We start from the raw sequence: 20,935 nt of genomic DNA on the forward strand, positions 1-20,935 counted from the left end.
GCCCCCAGGACACCACCTGCTCATCAGGGTCCCCGAAGCTCCCCACGCAGGCAGGCGCAGAGCTCCCCACTGAAGGACAGAGCTGCGGTGAGATGGAGGGGGAAGGTCCCTTCCTCCTCAGAGTGCTGAGAATCACCTAAAAGAACTCGCCGCCCTCACCCCTAGCTGGTCGCATTAAGCCCCATGGGAAGAAAACACTGCCAAACTCAAAAAAATCTGAGAACGTAACGGAAAATATTGGCAGCGAGAGGAAGCAGTTGGCAAATATCTCAAATGTAAATTTCAAGATCTGGATAACACTTTTGAAGGCTTAGGATATAAAATTATCTTCCGAGGTGATTTGAGTATTTACTAAAGGTAAGACATGCTGGGGCTGGTCCAAGGACCTGGGTCCCAGGATCTCAGTCCTCAAAGAGCCTGTTAAAGGAGGTGGCAAATAATGAACCCAAAGAAGGATTACCCCATGGATCGTCGCCTCAGGCCAGAGGCTGAAAGTCATGAGACGTTTGTACTAAGTCCCAGGTAGTCCCCGGTAGACTCTGAGCTGCTCGAGACGGGCCCCACGATTCACTCATCTCCCATCACTTAAACATAACATTAAGTGGAAGAAAGAGACACAGAAGAGAATGACCTCACTGACACAGAGGTCAGGAAGTGACCTGAGACAGGCTAGTGGCTCCCTTTGCGAAGGGGGGTCTCTTGGGCAATGACAGTGTTCTATTCCCTGATCTGGGTGTGATTGCACGGATACATTCCTTGTGTGAAAATTCACTGAGCTACTGTATTTTTCTGATTTGTTTAGTGTTCAATGGAGGCTGGAAAAGCCAGAGATGTACGTATTGGGATACAGTCATTTAGGAAATATTCAGTGAACACTGAGTCTGTGCAGGACTCTTGGCTGGTCCCTCAGTAGAAATGGCACAATCTGTTAGCTCGGGAATTATGAGCCTGAGACAGCTGTGCCATCGGTCATTCTCAGGAGTCATCCTCTCTGCACATCCATCCACGCAGCCACTCAGCACTGACCAACGTGTGAGGTGCTAGGGAACTGGGTGGTGGCAACATAGAAAAGGAAGGTCACTGGTTAAGGGCAGGTAGAGAGAGGCTTATGGAGAAAACAGGACACAAGCTGGGCACGGAGGAGTGGGTGGCTCATGAGAACAAAGGTGCGGAGGAAGGGACTCACACAGGGGATTACAGCAAAGACCGGCAGCTGAAGGGGACCACGTGGGGGAGACCGAGCAGACCAGCCCCAGGGGCACAGTGGCTTCTGCCACAGAGGAGAGGGAAGTAACATGATCCAGTAGGACCAGTCCAGACTATAAATGGCTCTGAATGCCAGGTACTGGGTTTGGGGCTTGACTAAACCTGCATTTATTGATCAACTGCTATGAACTTGGCATAGAAGGCTACAGGGAGCCAGCACAGTATTCAGGTGGGGCATGGTGCGCTGAAGGTGGAAAGAAGGGTAGCCTGGCAGAAGGTCATGGGGTGGAGGCCCCCACACCCCTGCTTCAGCTACCAAGTCACCCCCCGAGCTAGGTGGACTCTCCAGGAGGGAAAGGGACCCATTCTGGTGGCCCAGGCGACATTAGAGAGTAGGAAGCTCTGTACACATGCCAGCATTTCTCCTTCCACCTTGCTTTACTCCTCGATTCCCGAGGCTCTGTTAACTTCGGGAAGGGAGAACCACAACTCTGGAGGAAACAGCAGCCAGCTCATGCTGTGGTCCTGACATATTTGAGGTTCCCTGTCCTGCAGAGCCAGAAGGCCTTGGAGGACACTAGGTTCAGCCTCATTCCCCTCTTCCAATTAGTGTGAGTCAGAGCCTCCTTCCTTCCATAGGAAAGTTCCAGACGAGTGCCCCAATGAGAGAAGAGTTGAGAAAGCAGCTGAGGGCATAGAGGGAGGCTCGGTCCGGGCCCCAGTGACTTCTCCTTGCTCCAGTGCATCTGAGGAAAGGCTCAGGGTTGACATTGTCCTCCATGGCTACACCAGGCCCAAGGGGCAGAAGGCATACCACCCCCCCCCAACCCAAACTGTCCTGGCCTACCCCACCCCCAATGAACATCCTCCTCACTTCTCACTGAAGCTTCCCCATGACTCTGTCAATTCCCTTAACGGCAGGAGACACCATTAAACACAAGTGCATTTTGTCTTACAGCTTCACCTCCCTCATGACCCCTTTCTCTCCCCCTCTGCCCCTCTCCTATTTTCGTCTCTTCTGCAGAAGTTGGGTGTTTTCATTGTGATTCCTTCCTCTCGCTGACTCATGGGCACATCTGCTTTATTTTCTCAGGTAGAGGAAGTAAGGGCAGGGGAGATGCCACAAGTTATTTCGAACAGAAGTTAGATATTCACAGCCCCCAAGAGATGGTGGAGGAGACATCTTGAAGCTGCAACTTGGTCTTTAAAAAAGCACCTCTATTGATTGATCTGGAAGAAACACCATGAAAACTATTCTCACCCCCATCTCTCCTATTAGGCCTTCCAATATCCAACATGGTGCATGTCTGCCTCCATTGGAAATGGGGAATAACTACCAGAAAGCCTTTCAGGAGTGATTTGTGTGACATTGTCATGGGAGTGTGCGACCGGGGGTGGGGGGCGCACATGTAATTTTTCCAGATGGAAAGGTCTATGACATATATGATGAGTCAGTAAGAAAATGGGATATTTGAGAAATTTGCTTTCCCTGCAACTTTATTTTATTTTATTTTTTTTAACGTTTATTTATTTTTGAGACAGAGAGAGACAGAGCATGAACGGGGGAGGGGCAGAGAGAGAGAGAGACACAGAACTGGAAGCAGGCTCCAGGCTCTGAGCCATCAGCCCAGAGCCTGACGCGGGGCTTGAACTCACGGACTGTGAGATCGTGACCTGAGCTGAAGTCGGTCGCTTAACCGACTGAGCCACCCAGGCGCCCCTCCCTGCAACTTTAAATGGGTTATGCAGTTAAGGAAGCCTGGAACATGGAGCATCTCATTGCATAGGAAGCAAGAGCAGATCCCCTCCCCTTGGGATGCAGGACAATATATCAAGAAGAGGACACTCACCTCCTCCTTCTCTGGGCTGTTCCTAGATTCCACCTCCACCTGCAGGGAAATGGTTTCTCCAATGCTCTTCCTCTTGGATAAGCGGTCCTCATCTGGGAAAGGGAAGCCCAGACGCTAGAGTTCGCAGGGCTCAGAGTGAGCCAGGATCACACCTCTAGCACCATCTCCCCTGCCCCCACCTTTGCCTGGCCCACAGTCCTCTGAGAGCTCAGTATACACCAAGGTGACAGCTGGTTTATCGAAGGCTGCCGGCCTCCTCTGCTCATCTTAGGGTGGTGGGTTTAGTTCTTCGTGGTTAAGATTTTGAAATCATCAATGAGCACAAAGAAGCTGCTCATGACCAGAGAGCACATGTCACCTGGAGTAAGTGTCATCCACTCACAGCGCAAGTAGCTAGCTGTCACTGGTGAAGCACTTGCTAAAGTGCATTTGCCTTTATTGTTTCACGCACGTCTCACACCAACCCTCTAAGGCAGGTGTGGTTAATCCCAATTTTATAGTCAAGGAACCCGAAACCCAGAGATGCCAGGAGACTTGTCTAAGATTTTTCAGGAAGTGAGCTGCAGAGAACTGGGTCTCTGATTCTATACCACAGCCCATGTGGGCACTTTCTGGCTCAATAGGGCCTCTCTCGGCCACAGGCCAGCCTGTCTCATGGGCCACGTTCCCCAGGGATCCTGCCCTGAGGAGAAGAGGCTGGGGAATCAAGAGGATCTCACTGTGTCTTTCAGCTCTTGGGTGACACGCAAGGTGCCGGGGAGGCGACCTACGGACACACAAGTCCCTCACTCTCAGGACCCTTCCTGGTGGGGAAGAGGCAGAGGCAGGCTTGGAAGTCCTTGCACGGGGCTCCTACCTGTCAGCTGAGGGATGTAGGGCAGGCAAAGCCTGTCTGAATTGTAGCCGCTGCCCCCCAGGACTTCACTGATCTTGCTCTGGCGGAAGAGGAGCTCAATCACTACTCCATCAAGATTTTGAGACAACCTGGGAGCCAAAGAAGGAAAGAGGCAACCAGAGTGATTTCCTAATGACTCTCCTTGTTACACAAGGAACATCCATCATACAAAATGACAGGGAAGCAGAAGGAAAAGAAAACCACCCATAGTCCCACCCTTCAGAGACAACATCATTACATGTTGTGCAGAATACCTCAGCCACGTACTTGTATGCACACACACACACACACACACACACCACCCCACCCCCTAAGTTCCTGTTCTGTGATCGATTTTATCCACTGATTACACAGCACCTGCTTCCCATTAACTTTTCTTCCAAAACATTGCAGTGGAAAGGCCATGGTCCATAAAGCTATATTAATAATATCATAAACCCCTATTGTTGGACATTTTGTTTTTTCCCAGTATTTTCCTTGAGTTCCTCTGAGGCTCAAGTGACACTGGCCCACAGACTTCAGTCCCAGAATGCCACCTGGATCGATCCAGTGTCTTGTAGGAACGGCTCCTCCAAGATGCACGTCCCATGGGCTTGGGCAAGGCTCCCAGAGGGCATGTCACATACTCTATCGCACAACGCACCGACATGGCTCGAGGAGTGGATTACGGCCACGTGAGGAAGGCCACACTTGACCCAGGACTTCTGGGCCACAGGCAGGGTCCAATTTCAGCCCTTAAGCCCATAGAAGCCTCAGCTCCTGGCTTCAGACCCCTTACCCTCTACTCAGCTACCTTGGGTGTCCTTGATCATGTCCCAAGTATGCTCCTCACCTAGGCCTCTCCACAAACACGTCCTCAGGGAGCATGTACGGAGCCTCTTTCTTCCTGGTCTCTATCACCTGGAGTTGGGAGGAAATCACCTGAGAGCTGGGTTTGCCAGGGAGGGGGAGCTCTGCATAGGCAAATGACGTTGCTCTCCCTCTAGACGTTGCTTCCTCCAGCAAACTCCCTGGCAGAGCCCTTTACCGATAGGCTCCTGAGGGATAAACTCAGATCCACAGGGGTCCTCAGGGCAGGCAGACTGCTCAGGCTATCCCCAATGACACATGACATATATGCATTAAGTGTCCTGCAAATGCAGGTGCTTAGCCCCCCAAGGGACTGCGGTTTCTGGCTCCTGTGCCCTACTTCCGCTTTCTATGTGAACAGGAAAAGGGAGGCTAAGACATACCATCCCCCCCAACCCAGGTGCACTGCAAAAACATCCTGAGGGACAGTCACAGGAGGAGTTTCCCTCAGTACCCTTTGCAAATTTTTGACGGGAAAGGTGGAAGTTACCAAGACGCAAGCAGGGGGAGGATAGCAGGTGCACAAGTCTGTGCAGGAGGCGAGGAAGCCACGATGCTGCTATTTTAATGAAGAGGATGTCAGGGCATTGCCTTTCCTGCACCCCCTCATTGGCCCATGCTGGGCGGCACAGTGACACAGCACCCTCCCCCATCCCCCCAGCACCCCCAAGCCAGCTGAGACTGGAGGTTTCCCATTTTCTTTCATTTTGCTAGTGTATTTTAAAGTTAATCGTAGACACTATCCCATTCCACCTGTAAATACTACAGTGGTTTTTATTATTGTGGTTTGCTTTCCTTATTTTGTTTTTTTTTTTAAGTTTATTTTGAGAGAGAAAGCAAGGTAGGGGCAGAGAGAGAGAATCCCAAGCAGGCTCCGCACCGTCAGCACAGAGCCCGATGTGGGGCTCGATCTCACAAACTGTGAGATCATGACCTGAGCTGAAAGAGTTCAACGCTTAAACAGCTGAGCCAGCCAAGCATCCCTGTTGGTTTGTTTTTAAATTTTTATTTTATTTTATTTTTTAGAGAGAGAGCCCATGAGTAGGGGAGGGAGAGAAAGGGGTGGGGGGGGGGGAGAAAATCCCAAGCAGGTGCCACACTCAGTGTGGAGCCCAATGTGGGGCTCAAACTCACAACCCTGGGATCATGACCTTAGCTGAAATCAAGTCGGGCGCTGAACTGAGCCACACAGGCACCTCTTGTTGTTGTTGTTGTTGTTAAGTAGGCTCCAATGCAGGGTTTAAACTCACGATCCTGAGATCAAGACCTGGGCTGTGATCAAGAGTCGGATGCTCAACTGACTGAGCCACCCAGGTGCCCCAATACTTCAGTGTGTTTTAAAATGTCTTTTGGGGGGCGCCTGGGTGGCGCAGTCGGTTAAGTGTCCGACTTCAGCCAGGTCACGATCTCATGGTCCGTGAGTTCGAGCCCCGCGTCAGGCTCTGGGCTGATGGCTCAGAGCCTGGAGCCTGTTTCTGATTCTGTGTCTCCCTCTCTCTCTGACCCTCCCCCGTTCATGCTCTGTCTCTCTCTGTCCCAAAAATAAATAAACGTTGAAAAAAAAAATTAAAAAAAAAAAAGAAAAAAAAAATAAAATGTCTTTTGGGGGCAAATGAGGACATGTGATTATAGATTGGGTATTAGATAGCACCAAGGCATTACCGATAACTTAATCAGGTATGTTAATATCATGGCAATGATGTTGGAAGGTGTCCATATTTTCATGAGGCACAATGCTGATATATGTAGGGGTGAAAGGACATGATAGCTGAGATTTGCTTTAAAATAAGAAAAAGAAAACAAGATAGATGAAGCAAACATGGGAAAACCTTCATAACTCTTTAATCTGCATGGTTCTACTCACACTGCTTTTGTGATATTTGAAAACTTTCAGAATAAAACTTTTCTAAAAAGTAGTTTCAGGGGCACCTGGGTAGCTCAGTCAGTTAAGTGACCAACTTCAGCTCAGGTCGTGATCTCACAGTCTTTGAGTTCGAGCCCCGTGTCGGGCTCTGTGCTGACAGCTCAGAGCCTGGACCCTGCTTGAGATTTTGTGTTTCCCTGGCTCTCTGCCCTTCCCCGCTCATGCCTTGTCTCTCTCCATCTCTCAAAAATAAAGAAATGTTTAAAAAAAATTTTTTTTAAGTAGTTTTAGTCCCAAATCACACGAGAGGCATGTGTACCTATGTCTCTGGGAGTGAGGGCAGCACAGAGGGACAGGAAGTCAAGGTGGGCAGGTAGCAGCAGGTGAGGAAGGGGTATAGGTTCTTGCCTGTGGCGGACCCCACCATGCTATGTCATGTTACCCAGGAGGAAATGCTACTTCTAGGAACTCCTCACTGTCCCTAGTTCTTCCGTCAACCCTTCCTCAATGCCTGGACTGAGCACAGGGCTTATACAATTAAGGAAAAGTTATTCTGGGGAAACCCAGGGTTGAGGGGCTCCTGAGCTGTCGGGGCCACAAGGACACCAACCTCATGGATGTGCTGGCAGAAGGCAGGTACTGTTGTGAGCTGGCTGATGAGGTTCAGGTAGGCTGCACCCAGCGCGTAGAGGGCACAGCGGTTGTATACAGGCAGGTTCTCTTCATTGACCTGGGCCACATCCTGTGGCAACACAGAGGGGCCCTGGAGTTTCTTCACTGACAAATTATACCGGTGCCCCCCTTCCCCCAACCTCCCCCAACCTTCTTTACAGATGGCCCATTTCTCTAGACTAAGCCTTTTCCAGCATTTGCCCCATAACTTGCTGAGAGACAGAAGTCATCCTCATTACAGCTGAAGTGAATCATCCCTAGAACGATCCATGAGCTGGAGGCTCATAAGTACTTGAGTAGAGGGGTATTGACTTCATTCTCCACTTTGCAGTTCCAGCTTTGGTGACCTTGACGGTCCAAACCTTCATCATTAATCCTACCTCTAGGATGCTGTGTCCTTCAATATAGACCTTGAATGATTCTTGGGGGACCGGACTGGATTGCTAAACTGGGTCCATATGTTAAGTTGAAAAAGAAGCAACAGTTACTAGGGATTGGGACACAAAGGAATCTCAGATTCTAGGCTGAACACCATCATAGCAGCTGGGTTGGCCTTGCAGGATTCAAGGCAGCACTGGTGGCCACCACTCAACTCCCAGATTTGCCATAATTCATGCTCCTAGGGTGGGATACAATGCCCACCTAGCTGCAGGACCTCGGAGACCCTGGTCTTTTGAGGTCTGGGACCCACCCCAGATCCCAGCATCGTTGACAGTATACTTCCACCCAGAAAGACTCTGCAAGTCTGGAGCCCTCTGTGGTGAAGCATGGCTCTCTTAAGAGTCGTGATGGAGCCTTGTTGAGTCTCCAAGTCCCAGAGCTTGGGGGTAGAACTAGGAACATGTATTTTTAATAAATGCTATGGTAATTCTGAGGCACAGCCAGGCTTGGGGATCAGACGATCTTTAGACAAAGTTTGTTTTGGGATCACGCGGAGCTTATATGAGCGCCCTCTTGATAGTCCTTGGGGTCTCATTCGGACCTTGCGAGACTCAAAACACTAGGGGCTAAAGGGTGTTTTTGAAAGACCCCATTCCCTGGGTCTCCTTTAGCCTGAGCCATGACTGAAGCACTCTTTGGTGGTTTCCCGAACAGAACCACGGCTTGTGGTCTCTGGAGGAAGGGCCAACCAAGGGTGCCGTATTCCCAGGCTTGGGGATTGCTGTTGAGCCACTTCTACTTGGTGCTGTCATGAGTGCTTGGCCCAAACCGGTCCCCTGCCCTGTTCCCAACCCCTATGCGCTGCCCACACCAGGTCCCACCTGAACAGCCAGCACCAGGCGGATGAGGTCCACCACCACCTCCTCATTGGCCAGCTCAATGCTGATGAGGGCCAGCAAGCCATAGAGAGCCTCGTAGTGCTTCTGTATGTTCGTCTCCTCCTTACAGCTCAGGTAGATGTGTCTGTAGAGCTGCTGGGAGTGCTGGGTGGGGGGAAGGGTGGGGGCAAGGGCACAGTGGGTGGGTGGAGAAAGGAGGGGCAAGGAGATCGGGGAGGAGGACTAATCTGCAGGCGGTGCCACAGCTGGGTGCCCCTCCCACCTCCACCCTCCGGGAAAGGATGCCTTCTCTCTCTCTCTCTCTCTTTTAAGTTTTATTTATCTAAGTAATCTCTCCGCCCAACGTGGAGCTCGAACTCATGACCCCAAGATCAAGAGTCATTCTTCCAACTGAGCCAGGCAGGCACCCCAGGGAGAGCACGGCTTTAGAGCAGACCCCAGTGGAAGCCACTGCGCAGGAGGACACGTCTAAGGAAGGGTGAGTGCAGTGAAACCAGCAATAGAAGCTGCTGCCCAAATCCAGCTGTGTGCAGAGGTCCATAGCCCAGCCCGGGACTGGCTCACCAGCAGTGCTCCTCACTCCGGCCTCAGTGTTGAGGGTGACCCTGGGGGCTTGACCCTCCGAGGGGTCAACTGGTCATCCCCACTAAGCAAACTCAAAGAGGGAGAGAGCCGGCCTGGGGACAGGGGTCAGCACTGACTTGGGGTTTGGGAGGTGGGAGTCCACAGAGCCTGGCCCACCTGGGGTTCCTTGGGCCTTACGGTCACACTTGCTAACCTTCTTCATGAAGACGGTGTCCTGTCGGGAGCACTTGTCCACTTTCAGTTTCAGGACAGAGATGTCGCTAAGGGTACTGGGAGGGGACACAAGCGGCTACTATGGGAATTGTCCTCTCACCTGGGTGTGACACCTATCGGGAGCCTTCTGCCCCATCACACACCAACTGGAGGGGAGACCCCCAAGTTCACCTGATGGTAGAGAACTTGTGGCGGTTGCCATGACGATCAATGAAACTGATGAGAATCTCCAGAACAAAGAGACGGATCTCTGCGTCCTCCATGAGGGCGGTGGACAGAAGGCGGTCGAGGAAGTTGCTGGGCAAGGCTGACATCATGTTGTTGCACTGGAAACCTGTGGATACCTGCAAGGGAGCCCAGCACGGCTGCGCTCAGGAACGCTGGCCCTTTCCATGCAGTGAGGAGATGGGGAACAGCCAGCAGAAGTGGGGTTTAAAGCACCCAACCTCTCTAGCCATCACGCAGCCCAGCTCCCCTTGGCCTCCACCCTAGGCCCTGAATGCCTGTGGCAACTTTTCTGAACATGCCAACAACCACCTAGACAAGTTTTAAGTTGTTAAAAGCAAGCAAGGGCTAAGCACTTGCGGGGGGTGGGGGGGGCCGGGAACAGGGAGCCTCTGAACCTAATGTTCCAGCCGTCAGGGCTCAGCTGATGAACACCCGCCAGGAACACAGCGTTGCATTAAGAGCAAGGACAGTCGCAAAGACATGGCGAGACAGTGGAAGAACTTACAGCTGGGGTGAGGAACCAAAACCCACACAAGGGCAACAACCATTCCATTCCATCTTTTCTATGTGGCCATACTGGGGATCTTCTGATGCAAGCCAGGGGGCATCAGTAGACACATCACACGTGATGTTGTCAAAGCATTCAAAAGCCGCAAAACGTATTCACTGTTAAGTCCATATTGGAAAATGATGCCTTTGATGACTCAGCAGGCCCTTGAGGATTTAGCAGAGCCTGGTGGCTTCAACAGTAAACATCCACTGAAGGGGTGTGTGTGTGAGAGTGCAAACCGTCACCTTGATAAGGTGCTGGGTACAATAAGGATAATGAGAGTAAACTCAGCAGGAATGGCAGGAGCACACAGACCGAGGAGGTAACCAGATGTGGGCGGCGTCGGCATGAAAAGCCTTTATAAAAACCTAGTGAAATGAACAGCATGGGCTAGGGAGAGGGAAGGCAAGGCATGAATGAGAGTAACTGGGCTGTGCAGATTGGCGTGGCTGGAACAGAAACTGGGGCTAGGGATGAGATGACGAGTCAAGAGAGGGAAAGGTGACTGGGATTTTTTTTTTAAATTTTTTTTTTTTTTTAGTGTTTATTTATTTTTGAGAGACAGAGAGACAGAGCAGGAGCAGGAGAGGGGCAGAGAGAGAGGAAGACACAGAATCCAAAGCAGGCTCAGCACAGAGCCTGACGCATGGCTTGAATTCACAAGCTGTGAGATCATGACCTGGGCGGAGGTCAGATGCTTAACCGACTGAGCCACCCAGGCGCCCCGGCGACTGGGGATTTTCTGCCTTTAGTCTGAGAAGTTTGAAACCTAGAGGCACATCAGTTGTAAGCCGAGACCTACTATTTGAAAAGGAGCAGCATGTGGGGAACAGTATTTCTAGAAAATTCTTGTTGTGGTTGTGTATTTATGATTGGTGAGGACAGATGGAGATAAGGGCAATGATGAGAATAATCTAGTTATGAGATGTCCAGAGCTTAGGCAGGACTGTGCATGAGAACACCTGGGGGGCCTGTTACAAATACAGATTCCAGGACCCCACTCAGACTGAGGGCTCAACGTTTCTAGGGAAGCTCTATATATTTTAACAAGTTGGTCACGGAGATGGCATTTGAGAACAATGAATCTGGACTCCGGTGATGGCTGCAAGGATGTAGAGAAGAGGAATGTAAAACACTGATGAAAGGAAAGATAGTGGCTGGGAGACTGGAATGGGCACAAGTGCTGAAGGGGAAATAGGTGGAAGGGACCCAGGCAGGTATTTGGAAGGGGAAAAAAAGGCAGGAACCAATAGATTCTAACCCAGTACAGAGACGATGTTTGAGTGACAAGGCGATCCGTAGCTGATAAGGAACCTTTGTGAAAATTTGGAACACATGCCCTGCCTGCCTTGGATGACCCAGGTCTGTGGATGCCCAGACTGCTAGTGAGTTTAACACAGGCTGGATTTCAGCCCCCTATTCACCCTTTTGATTGGGCATATTTGTGCAGTGTGCAACCCGCACAGCTGTATGTGGTAGCCTTCTCTTGGTCCCTTGGGAAGGAGCTGCCTCCTGTAGAGGCTTAGTAGGAACGGGGACAGGAGAGGCTCACCTGAAGGAGGGATTTCAGCAGCATAATCTGGGTCAGCCGGTTCCTGTTCTCTCTGTAGACCAGACACAAATACTCACCAGGATGGTGATGTGGGCAGAGACCCCACACTTGCCTGCCCCGTTCCCCTTGTGATTAGATTCTCCATGAGGTTTATCTTGTTGAGTTACTCGGGACAGTTGACTTGCAGAGCCAGGAAGCAGACCAGAGAATTAATGGCTTGCCCCAAAGGTGGGAGGCAGTTAGTGGTGGGGCAGCCTGAGGAACTGTTGTGGGGTCCAAGGATCCCACTAAGGGCTGCTGAGGGATTTGAGAGTAGAAGGAGAGAAGTGAGGGCATAACCAGGAAAGTCAAAGTGGACAAAGGGGTCAGCCAGAAAACACTGGAAGGGCAGCTGGGGTGGAATGGGCAAGAGAGGAAAAGGGGAGGACGGCTGGTAGGCTTACCCGGTCTTCCCCGTCTCCATGGGATGATGCAGGGAAGGCAGTGGGACCTTGCTCATGATGAAGAGTATCACCTCGGAGCGCTGATAAGTCGGCAATGTGCTGGCAAAGGAGCCTGCAGGAAAGAGATGGTGGAGGGGGTTGGCCCAGGTGAGGCCCACAGCTGCCCGGGTCTCAGATGAGGAAACTACCGCCCAGAGTGCAGCGGCTGTGTCTCTAAGGAAGAGAAGTAAGGCAAGCAGAGGGAGAAACCTAGATGACTCCAGGGGGCTCTTCCTAACTCCAGCTCCTTCACTTGTCGCCCAGGCTGCGGTTGGCTAGCGTCCCTGGGAAGGAGAGGGGAGCCAACGGTGCTAAGCCAGCAAGGCTCCGAAGTGATGGGCCCTACGAGCCGGAGGGGTGACTCTACGGTTCTCCCCTTGGCAACCACGTGCACATCCGTGGCCTTTCCCCTTTCCTCCTTCCTGCCTTTTCTCTTCCTTCTCGCCTCCCCTCCCATCGCTCCAACGGGGAAGCATCAGAGAGGCCGGCCGGGGACTGGGGTGCAGAAGAGTTCGCCGCTCTCAGCCTCTGATCTGAAGTCCAGCCCAGCAACCCACGGACATCGCTCTGTGCTCTCCCTCAGGCCAGAACCCGGCCAGGCCGTGAGCCGTGCGCGCCGCTGACCGACTCCATTTTCTCCAACGTCCGCGAATAACGCGATTTGCCCGGAGGAGCTGGTGACCCTCATCCCAGCGCCCCAGCGCGCCGCTGGTGGAGGCCGCCGCCCGCCCCACCCAACTCGGGTCGGACCCCGCAGCGGCGCCCGGTCCCGCCCACCAGGCCCCGCCCCTCGCCGGGCCCCGCCCACTCAGGCCCCGTCCCCGGGCCCACCTATGGTCTTGATAACAGCCTCCTGGAACATGCGCTCTTCGTGCTCCTTGATGATCTTGGTGCCCAGGCTGATGGCCCCGTCGTAGCTCCCGGTCAGGGCGTAGTCGATGCTGAGCCGCAGCTGCCTCAGTAGAGTGTTGAACATCTCCAGCACCGTGGGCCCTGAGCACAGTGGGTGGGAGACCCGAGATCCAGGGCTGGAACCTTCGGCCCGCCCTGCGTTCCAGCCAGGGGCTTCCTCTTCCTCTGCACCCCGCCCCGGCTGACTGCTTTCTAAGAAAACCGGCTCTGACGCCTCCCTGCGCTCCCTTGCCCTTTTCTGGAAGGGGAGGCAGCCTCCTGCCAGGGGCAGCTCTTTGTCCTTGGAGGCTTCCCAGCCCCCACACGCTGTCACCCAGGGCCCCCTTACCGACAGAGCCGGTGGCGGCGATGACGGCAGCTTCCGACAGGACCTCCACGATGCCCGCCCGCACCGTGGCCGCGCTGCGGCTGTTGGCATCCAGGTGGCTCAGGAGCTGCTGGATAACCAGGTGGGAGTGCTGCGGCTGGGGGGAGGAAGACGTGCTGGCCCCAAACAGCAACCCCCACGCGGCCTCTGCGCCAGGGCAGCCCTCGACTGGGACCCAAAGGCCGGGGTGGACAAAAGTGAGGTCCTGAGGCGGGCGGGCACTGGAGGTGGTGCCCAGATACCCTGGTTCCTTCTCCTCAGTCCCTCTCCCTTGGTCCAGCAGGAGCAGAGCCCAGTCCCAGTGGCCACCTGGATTGCCACGGTTGTCCTGGGCCCTTCCGCCTCAAGTGGGTCAAAAGTCAGTTTTAAAATATTGTCTTCCTTTTCCTCGTTCCTGGGTCCCAGGTTATATTGATAAGGGCCACCTAGGCCACAGGGTTTATTTAGTCCGGTGCTGCACAAAGCGTAGCCCAATTACAGGGGGATAGTACAGAAATTGAGAGTAAGTGTTTAGTAAGCGATGTGAGAAGGCCATGCATGGCAGCCAAGTGTGGTCTGTGGGCTCGTATTTTGCATGAGATTTTCATTTACTTTTTCTAAGAATTCTCACTAATTGTATTTTAGACAGTATTGATCTGTGCTGTATCAGAAAGAAAACGAAAACTGCCCTTCCTCTCAGCTAGATCGAGCAGCACGTGTAGACACCTAGGGGCTCAGGAGAAGTCACAGAGGACAGCTGGCTTTCTCCTTTGGTGCACTGTCCTGCTCCCAGAGGCGCCCTCGGCCAGGAGGACAGGCTGGACAGGGAGCCACCGTACCTGAATCGAGTACATGATGATTTTAAAGCAACGGATGGCGAACACCTTGGGTTCCCAAAGAGAATGGTTGTCCAGATGGCTGTGCAGGAGAAAACATGGGGGGACGACTATGAAATGCAAAGCAACGTTGGGGAGGAGAGACAAACTTGCCGGCGGAGCGGCCTCCCGAGAGACCCAGCCCCACGCAGGGCTCCCCGGTAAGTGAGGAAGGGCTTGTAGGTGGCAGTGAGCGGAAGGAATGAGGGACCCCCGGGCAGTCCCACAGCAAGAGCTGGAGGCAAGCCGAGGAACAGAATTCCACCGCTGTGGACTGAGGAATGAAGCCAGGCACCCAGCTTCAGTTTTGGGGGCCTCCTACCAACTCTTGTCCCCGACACTGCGCACGGCCACCGTGTGATGGCTTCTGCTGTCACGGCGCAGGGAACGCAGGCACAGACAAGGGACCGACTTAGCCACGGCACCACAACCGTAACACCTCTTTCCCCTGTCTCCGAGTCAGCAAGATGCCAGGACCCCGACCGGTTCTCTGAGGGCTGGGGCTGGGGGCAGGGGTCACTCACATGAGGACAGGCTTGATGGCATTTTTGATGTTGCCAAAGGCGGCCCGGCCCAGCAGTTCCCGAAGGCACCTCTCGGCCAGCTCTGCTGGGTTCTCCTTCTCCTTCTCTGGCGCTTGGAGGGGCGAGGGGGAGCGGCTGCGGAAACACGCGGTGTGTGGGTAATACGGGACAGAAGGCAAAGCCGGAGTCGGGTTTGGCGCAGCCTGAGTATCTGCACTGCATCCTGGCAAGCGGTGGCAGGAGGACAGGCAGGGATTTGACGTGGGCTACGTGAGGTAGCTCCATGAGGGAGACTTCATGGCCGTCGGAGATTAAATAGGGTAAAGAAGCCCAGGGTGGAGGAAGATCATGAGAGAAGGGGTCAGATTCTCTTTCTGGAAATCCATGAGGACAGGCTTGATGTGTCCCTGTGGGAAGGACAGATACCCTGCGCACCATGGGCCTGGTGAGGCACAGACCACGAGTGTCTCCGTGCCCCCAAGCTGGGGAAGGAAAAAGATGAGGCACACAGAGTAAGAGAAAGCAAAAGAAAGTGGGTGAGAGGAGGGAGGAAAAAGAGAGAGGCATGGTGGTTACCTCAGATGTGACTCAGTGGTACCGAAGTCACAGGGGCTGGGCTCAGATCTGGACAGAAGAAGGAGCCCCAGGCCTCTGGGCCCTGAGACCACCAGAGACCACAGAGGGAGCTGGTCGGTGAGGTGCGATTCCAGGAACAGCCACCAGGGGGCACATTATTTCCCTCTCCTCTGTCTCCTGCCACAGGCTCAAAGGACAGAGGACCTCAAACAACCTCATGCACCGCCCGGATGCACAGCAACAGGAGTCTTTCCCTGCATCCCGTTTTACAGATGGGAAGAGCGAGGGGCGGGGACAGAATGAACCCCATGTCTGAGGGCTCCCAGATTAAAACCCAGTATCTGCCACTTGTGTCCAGTGGCTGCTGGCTGGTGAAGCATGTTTTAAGGGCCCGAAATAGCATTAGGAAGTGAGGGAGGAAGGAAGGTCAGGAAGGGAAAGTCCTCAGTAATTAGAGCCGTGAAAAGCATTTAAAAACCTCCTTGGCCTGCTGCTTTCAGAGGCACAGAGGTAACCCGACTCTTGGTCCTTTGTGTTCCTACCAGGAAACACTTACCCCCAGAGAGCCCAGCACAGGTACTAGCCTTCCTTCATGAATGCAGATTTTAGGGGGTGCAGCAAGCTGGCAGAAGGCCAGACCCGAGGCTCCTAGGGAGCCAGCCTTGGACTCACTGCAGAACAAGCCACGGAAGCCAAGATCACTGGCCTTTTAGCTAGGCTTTTAACGACCAGCCCGAGCCGTGTGATTCCCAAGCAGATGGGAAAGGCAGCCTGGGAGGGCTGCGTGTGTCACTGCCCAAGCTCCAGCCTCCCCTGCTTACCTCTCTGCCTCCTCTACGTGCTGCAGATTGAAAAGCAGTGATGGGACAATTTTGTCCATGTGCTGCGGGTCCCAGATATTGGCCTGCAATTCATCGTTCACCGTCTTCCTCACCACCCCTTGCAGACCTTTGATGCCTGACATTCTGATTCTGTAAGGAAAGGGGCAAAATGCAGCCAGGTAGTTCCCGGATCCCGAGAAGCCCAGTGTCTGCGGTAAGGAGAGGCGAGGGCATGGGGGGTGGGATGCATTCGTCCACCCAAAGGCAGGACGGAGCTCACCTTCTACCCTTCGTGTGACCCAGCCCCTGGCTGGCTGGCTTCCTGTGCTGGTGGGCGTGAGCCCAGGAAGCCACGACCCCTGGCCTATCCTGGAGATTGCCAGACTGCCCTTGCCGGGTACCACGTGGGCTTCATCTCCTCCTCGTTAGCAGCCCTCTGGGTTTGTTCCAGCTTGAGCCCGGGATATAAAGGCTCAAAGTATGTCAAGAACTGACGAAGCAGAATGCAGGGATATGAGCAACTGACGGGGGAGGAGGGGGTTTGGAAGGAGAGGCACAGAGCTGCCAGACTCTGGGCACAGAGTATATACTGTGATCGAGAGTGGTGAGTGGGTGTGTTTCTGGGTGTATAAATGCATGTACTTCTGAACGAAAGAACACAGGTATGTGCACGTGTATATGTGTGTGCTGTTGCTGGCTCTCCAATTTGGCTCCCGGGAGCATTACTTTCCATCTGCTCCTCTTTTGTGCCCCAGAAGGTTTTCCTTTGAAAGGCTGTTTTGGGAGCCCATCTCTGCCCACTTGCCCACTAAGCCCTGCCAGGTGCTCCTTTCCTCCCCAGAAACGTCAGAGCAGAGGTAAATACTGATGAAATCAGACCGCGCACTCCGGGCTGGGAACTCTGTAAGACCCACCGATGCCTTTGTCATTAGCTGAGGGGTCCCCTCACTTCCCCTACTCACTTAGTCTTGATTTCCATGTCATCGTGGCTGGAGTGGCACATTTCACTGAAGCGGGATACAAAGAAGTCATAGCTCCGGTGATAGGATGGGGTGTCCTCCTCGATGTTGGCAAACTTCACAAACTATCCGGGAGGAGAGAGAGAAGTACAGGTGAGAGGTGACCCAGTGCGCTCTGCACTTCGGACTCTAGGCTCTGGGACTTGCCGTCCCCTGGCCCCCTGCCCTAGTAAAGCCACGGGACACGTGCATTCCAGGAATTGGCTCTGGTCCACTTCCCAGAGCACACGCGGCCTGCACACCTCTATGGGTTCCAAATCCTGCTCGCTCTTCCTGCTTACACTCTAAGACTGGACCCCATGACCCTTCTTGGCCCTTCCCTGCTGAGGTGAGCAGAGGATGGAAGAGGTGAGGACGTGAAGGTGTCTCTCTTAAGCTCCTGCCTCCATCCGCATCCAGAGCTGCACCAAACACACAGAGGCCGGAAAGCAGTTAGGGAGTCACCGAAACAGCCAAAGCCAACGGTCAAACCATACCTCAACCCGTTAGAGCGAATTCTGGGGAATCAAGAACAAATCTGAAATGTGATTTAAAAATGTCATTCCATTGGGGCGCCTGGGTGGCTCAGTCAGTTAAGTGTCCGACTTTGGCTCAGGTCATGATCTCGCGGTTCGTGAGTTTGAGCCCCGCGTTAGGCTCTGTGCTGATGCCTCGGAGCCTGGAGCCTGTTTCGGATTCTGTGTCTCCCTCTCTCTCTGCCCCTCCCCTGCTCATGCTTTGTCTCTCTCTGTCTCTAAAAAATAAACAAATGTTAAAAATGTCATTCCGTTTTATTGCTTAAAATTTGAGCACATTTTTAAAGTTTGCCCGTTCAGTTCTGTTAAGTCTTGCTCAGGGTTATCAGCCGCTAGATTCCTGCCGTCACCCGGGCTGCACATTTCCAATTCTAAATAGGGACTTAATTTCAAGGGAATCCCACGGAGAAGCAAGGATCATGGACTAAGTGGAGTTAAATTGCTAAAAATTAAGCATAATTCTTATAGGTTATTTCGTTTAATGTTATAAATTTAGTGCTGCGAACGACTCAAAAGGTTACGCTTATAATAAAATCTATTCTCCATTATTCTGTCTTGTGTTGTTATTTAATTTTTGCCATCATTTGTTGGTTCTCAAAGGATATGCTATTATTTCTAAAATTACCCAGTTAGTGCACTCATAATATTCATTATCAATTGCCAGTCTATTTCTCTATTTAACTATGAAAAATTTGTTACCTTTTCCTGGATGACAATTAGTAACTTCCACAAAATCATTAGTTATTCTTTCACTAATAAATATGCATTTATTTTCTGCCGACTGAGAGAATCTCAACATACAAGGCAGATAAGGAGATCTTTCTTGCCAAGTTAACATCTAAAACGTTTACATCTATTTGAAAGTGAATATTCTGATATTAGCAATAAATCCAAATGGCACTGCTTGCATTATCGATGTGGTTCTGCACAAGAGGTGTCGTGGTCACCGATTAGACATGAATTCAGGAAGTCTAGAAACAACAATCAAGTCAGCCTTTGGCTACATGAATTTTTTTTTTTTAATGTTTATTTATTTTTGGGAAAGAGCATGAGCAGGGAAGGGGCAGAGAGAGGGGGACAGAGGATCCAAAGAGGGCTCTGCACAGACAGTAGCAAGCCCGATGTGGGGCTCGAACTCACAAACTGTGAGATCATGACCTGAGCTGAAGTCAGACGCTCAACCGACTGAGCCACTCAAGGCACCCCTGTTATGTGAACTTCTCAAGACAGTTCTTAAATGTTCATCTACTCAAAGGGGACACGCAACCATGGGGAGTTCTAACTGCAGATCGACCTCTCACTGGCGGTGTGGCTTTCAAGTGGGACATTTCACTTCCCTCATGTTCTGGTTTTCCCACGGTCTTCATTCACTAAGATTCTTTATTTTTCAGTGCATACTGTATCTACTTCACATATGACGAGGCAGCTGCAAACAACATAACCTGAGTGTATGCAAGAGAAAACGCATTTAAAATAATTAAAGCAAAACTGAAAAAAAAGAGACCATACTGTAGAGGGAGAAATAGTCAAAGATTTTGTCTCCGACATTTACTGACTGCGGGGACTCAAATGTATGTCAGGAGGATGGATACCCAGACTTCATGTCCACTCGTTTGGGAGTTTGGGGGCCAGTGGTGATGAGCGTGTAGCAGCTCAGGCATGTCCGTACCCCCCGAAGCATCTTACACACATCACCTCTTTCACTTTTCAGAATGACTCGAAGTTAGAGAGATTCCTGTGCGACAGAGTCACAGGGCTCGGTAACCCCACGGATTTCTGCCACCAGCTCCAGACGTGCTGAGTCACTCTGGGAGGAGCCCCAGGGGTTTACCTTTGAGCAGGGTCCCACCCAAGAAACCTGACGGGACAGTCCCCATTTGAGAAATACGGCAGGGTCACTGACAGACCACCTGGGTGTCTTCTAAGCACACCAGCCCCGTTTCCTGACACTGACTCTGCTCTGGAGCCGTTCCTGACCTCTGTGGGACGTGACAGCCAGTTCCCCTTCACTTGCAACTTTGACCTTCCTCTTCTTCAAAGCGCCATGAAGCCAGGAGCAGGACTGACGGCCTGCGGGTCAAGGGCACGGCCTGAGCACTTGTTCACACCCAGAGTCTGTTGAGAACGGGCTGTTATCCATCCTGTACAGGCTGCTAAATATTTTGACTAGTACTCACTGGCTGTAAGGTGAGAATTGAGATTGCAATCAATTTTTTTAAATTGAGGAGCACCCGGGTGGCTTGGTCGGTTAAGTGTTCAATTCTTGATTTCGGCTCAGGTCATAATCTTAAGGTGCGTGGGTTCAAGCCCCACCTCGGGCTCTGTGTTGGCAGCGTGGAGCCTGCTTGGGATTCTCTCTCTCCTTGCACCTCCCCACGCACACTCACGCTCTCTCCCTCTCTCAAAATAAATAAATAAACTTAAAAAAAAAATAGAAAATTCCATGATAGCTGCTGAGACAACACAGGATAGAAAACACGCATGGAGATTCCTTTTCTACAACCATGGGTGGCCTTCTAGACTGGGCTAACAGTTTCTTCTGAATGGTTTCTTTTAACGTCCCTCACTCTTCCCTTCTGGGGTTGTCTGCATTCCTAGATGTTTACTCTTCTGCACTCTTCTTCCCCAAAACTTAGTCGTCTTCTCAAATTTTGCTTTTGACATAACAGTTCTCCCATTTGAGTATAGACAACGGCCCCCCCTACGCTGCTGGGGCCGCTGTTGGACGGCCATCTCCTTGCTCTGCCTCTTGTCATTTGCATGACTGTGGACAAGTTGTGTAAGTTCTGAGCCACGGGTTCCTCATCTGTAAAGTAGAGACACTGGGACCTATGTCACGGGGCAGACACCGGGATTAAATGAGGGGACGTATGCCGAGTGACCAGCACAGTGCCTGGCACGGAGGAGTGCTGCAGTGACCATGGTGACAGCGGCTGAGTACGGTCTGGTCCATCAGCCCCAGGACTAGGCAGTGGGACCCTTGTCCTTTTTGTGTCACCAACACAGGCCCAGCCAGGCGATCACAGAAGAGGAGCTCAGATGGGCAGCATGGACCGTGCAGGCAACACTCCTCGAATGTGATGTCTGGGGATGTGAAGAGAAGAAACCTAGTCGTAGCCAC

The 20,935-nt window shown here is 52.3% G+C and overlaps 1 protein-coding gene across 6 annotated transcripts in view; it reads right to left on the reverse strand.

Annotated features, from left to right (window-relative positions):
* The window catches only part of EFR3B (EFR3 homolog B), an 85,136-nt gene that overhangs the window by 7,908 nt on the left and 56,293 nt on the right, over positions 1 to 20,935 (reverse strand). For 4 of the 6 annotated variants that reach the window (XR_007150885.1, XM_047852629.1, XM_047852631.1 and 1 more), the window contains 15 exons: positions 17,243 to 17,364; positions 16,281 to 16,430; positions 14,884 to 15,018; positions 14,324 to 14,402; positions 13,467 to 13,602; positions 13,058 to 13,219; positions 12,188 to 12,299; positions 11,745 to 11,796; positions 9,586 to 9,758; positions 9,395 to 9,470; positions 8,599 to 8,760; positions 7,275 to 7,406; positions 4,784 to 4,851; positions 3,913 to 4,040; positions 3,057 to 3,148 (listed from right to left, as the gene is read on the reverse strand). Coding sequence is in view for 5 of the 6 variants with exons in the window: in XM_047852629.1 (XP_047708585.1) it covers positions 3,057 to 3,148; positions 3,913 to 4,040; positions 4,784 to 4,851; positions 7,275 to 7,406; positions 8,599 to 8,760; positions 9,395 to 9,470; positions 9,586 to 9,758; positions 11,745 to 11,796; positions 12,188 to 12,299; positions 13,058 to 13,219; positions 13,467 to 13,602; positions 14,324 to 14,402; positions 14,884 to 15,018; positions 16,281 to 16,430; positions 17,243 to 17,364 (1,779 nt within the window). In the remaining variant the exon portion in view is untranslated. The remainder of the gene's footprint in view (positions 1 to 3,056; positions 3,149 to 3,912; positions 4,041 to 4,783; positions 4,852 to 7,274; positions 7,407 to 8,598; positions 8,761 to 9,394; positions 9,471 to 9,585; positions 9,759 to 11,744; positions 11,797 to 12,187; positions 12,300 to 13,057; positions 13,220 to 13,466; positions 13,603 to 14,323; positions 14,403 to 14,883; positions 15,019 to 16,280; positions 16,431 to 17,242; positions 17,365 to 20,935) is intronic. The other 2 variants (XM_047852633.1, XM_047852632.1) reach the window with 2 other exon arrangements.

Source organism: Prionailurus viverrinus, chromosome A3 (assembly GCF_022837055.1).
Source record: "Prionailurus viverrinus isolate Anna chromosome A3, UM_Priviv_1.0, whole genome shotgun sequence".
Taxonomy (NCBI): domain Eukaryota; kingdom Metazoa; phylum Chordata; class Mammalia; order Carnivora; family Felidae; genus Prionailurus; species Prionailurus viverrinus.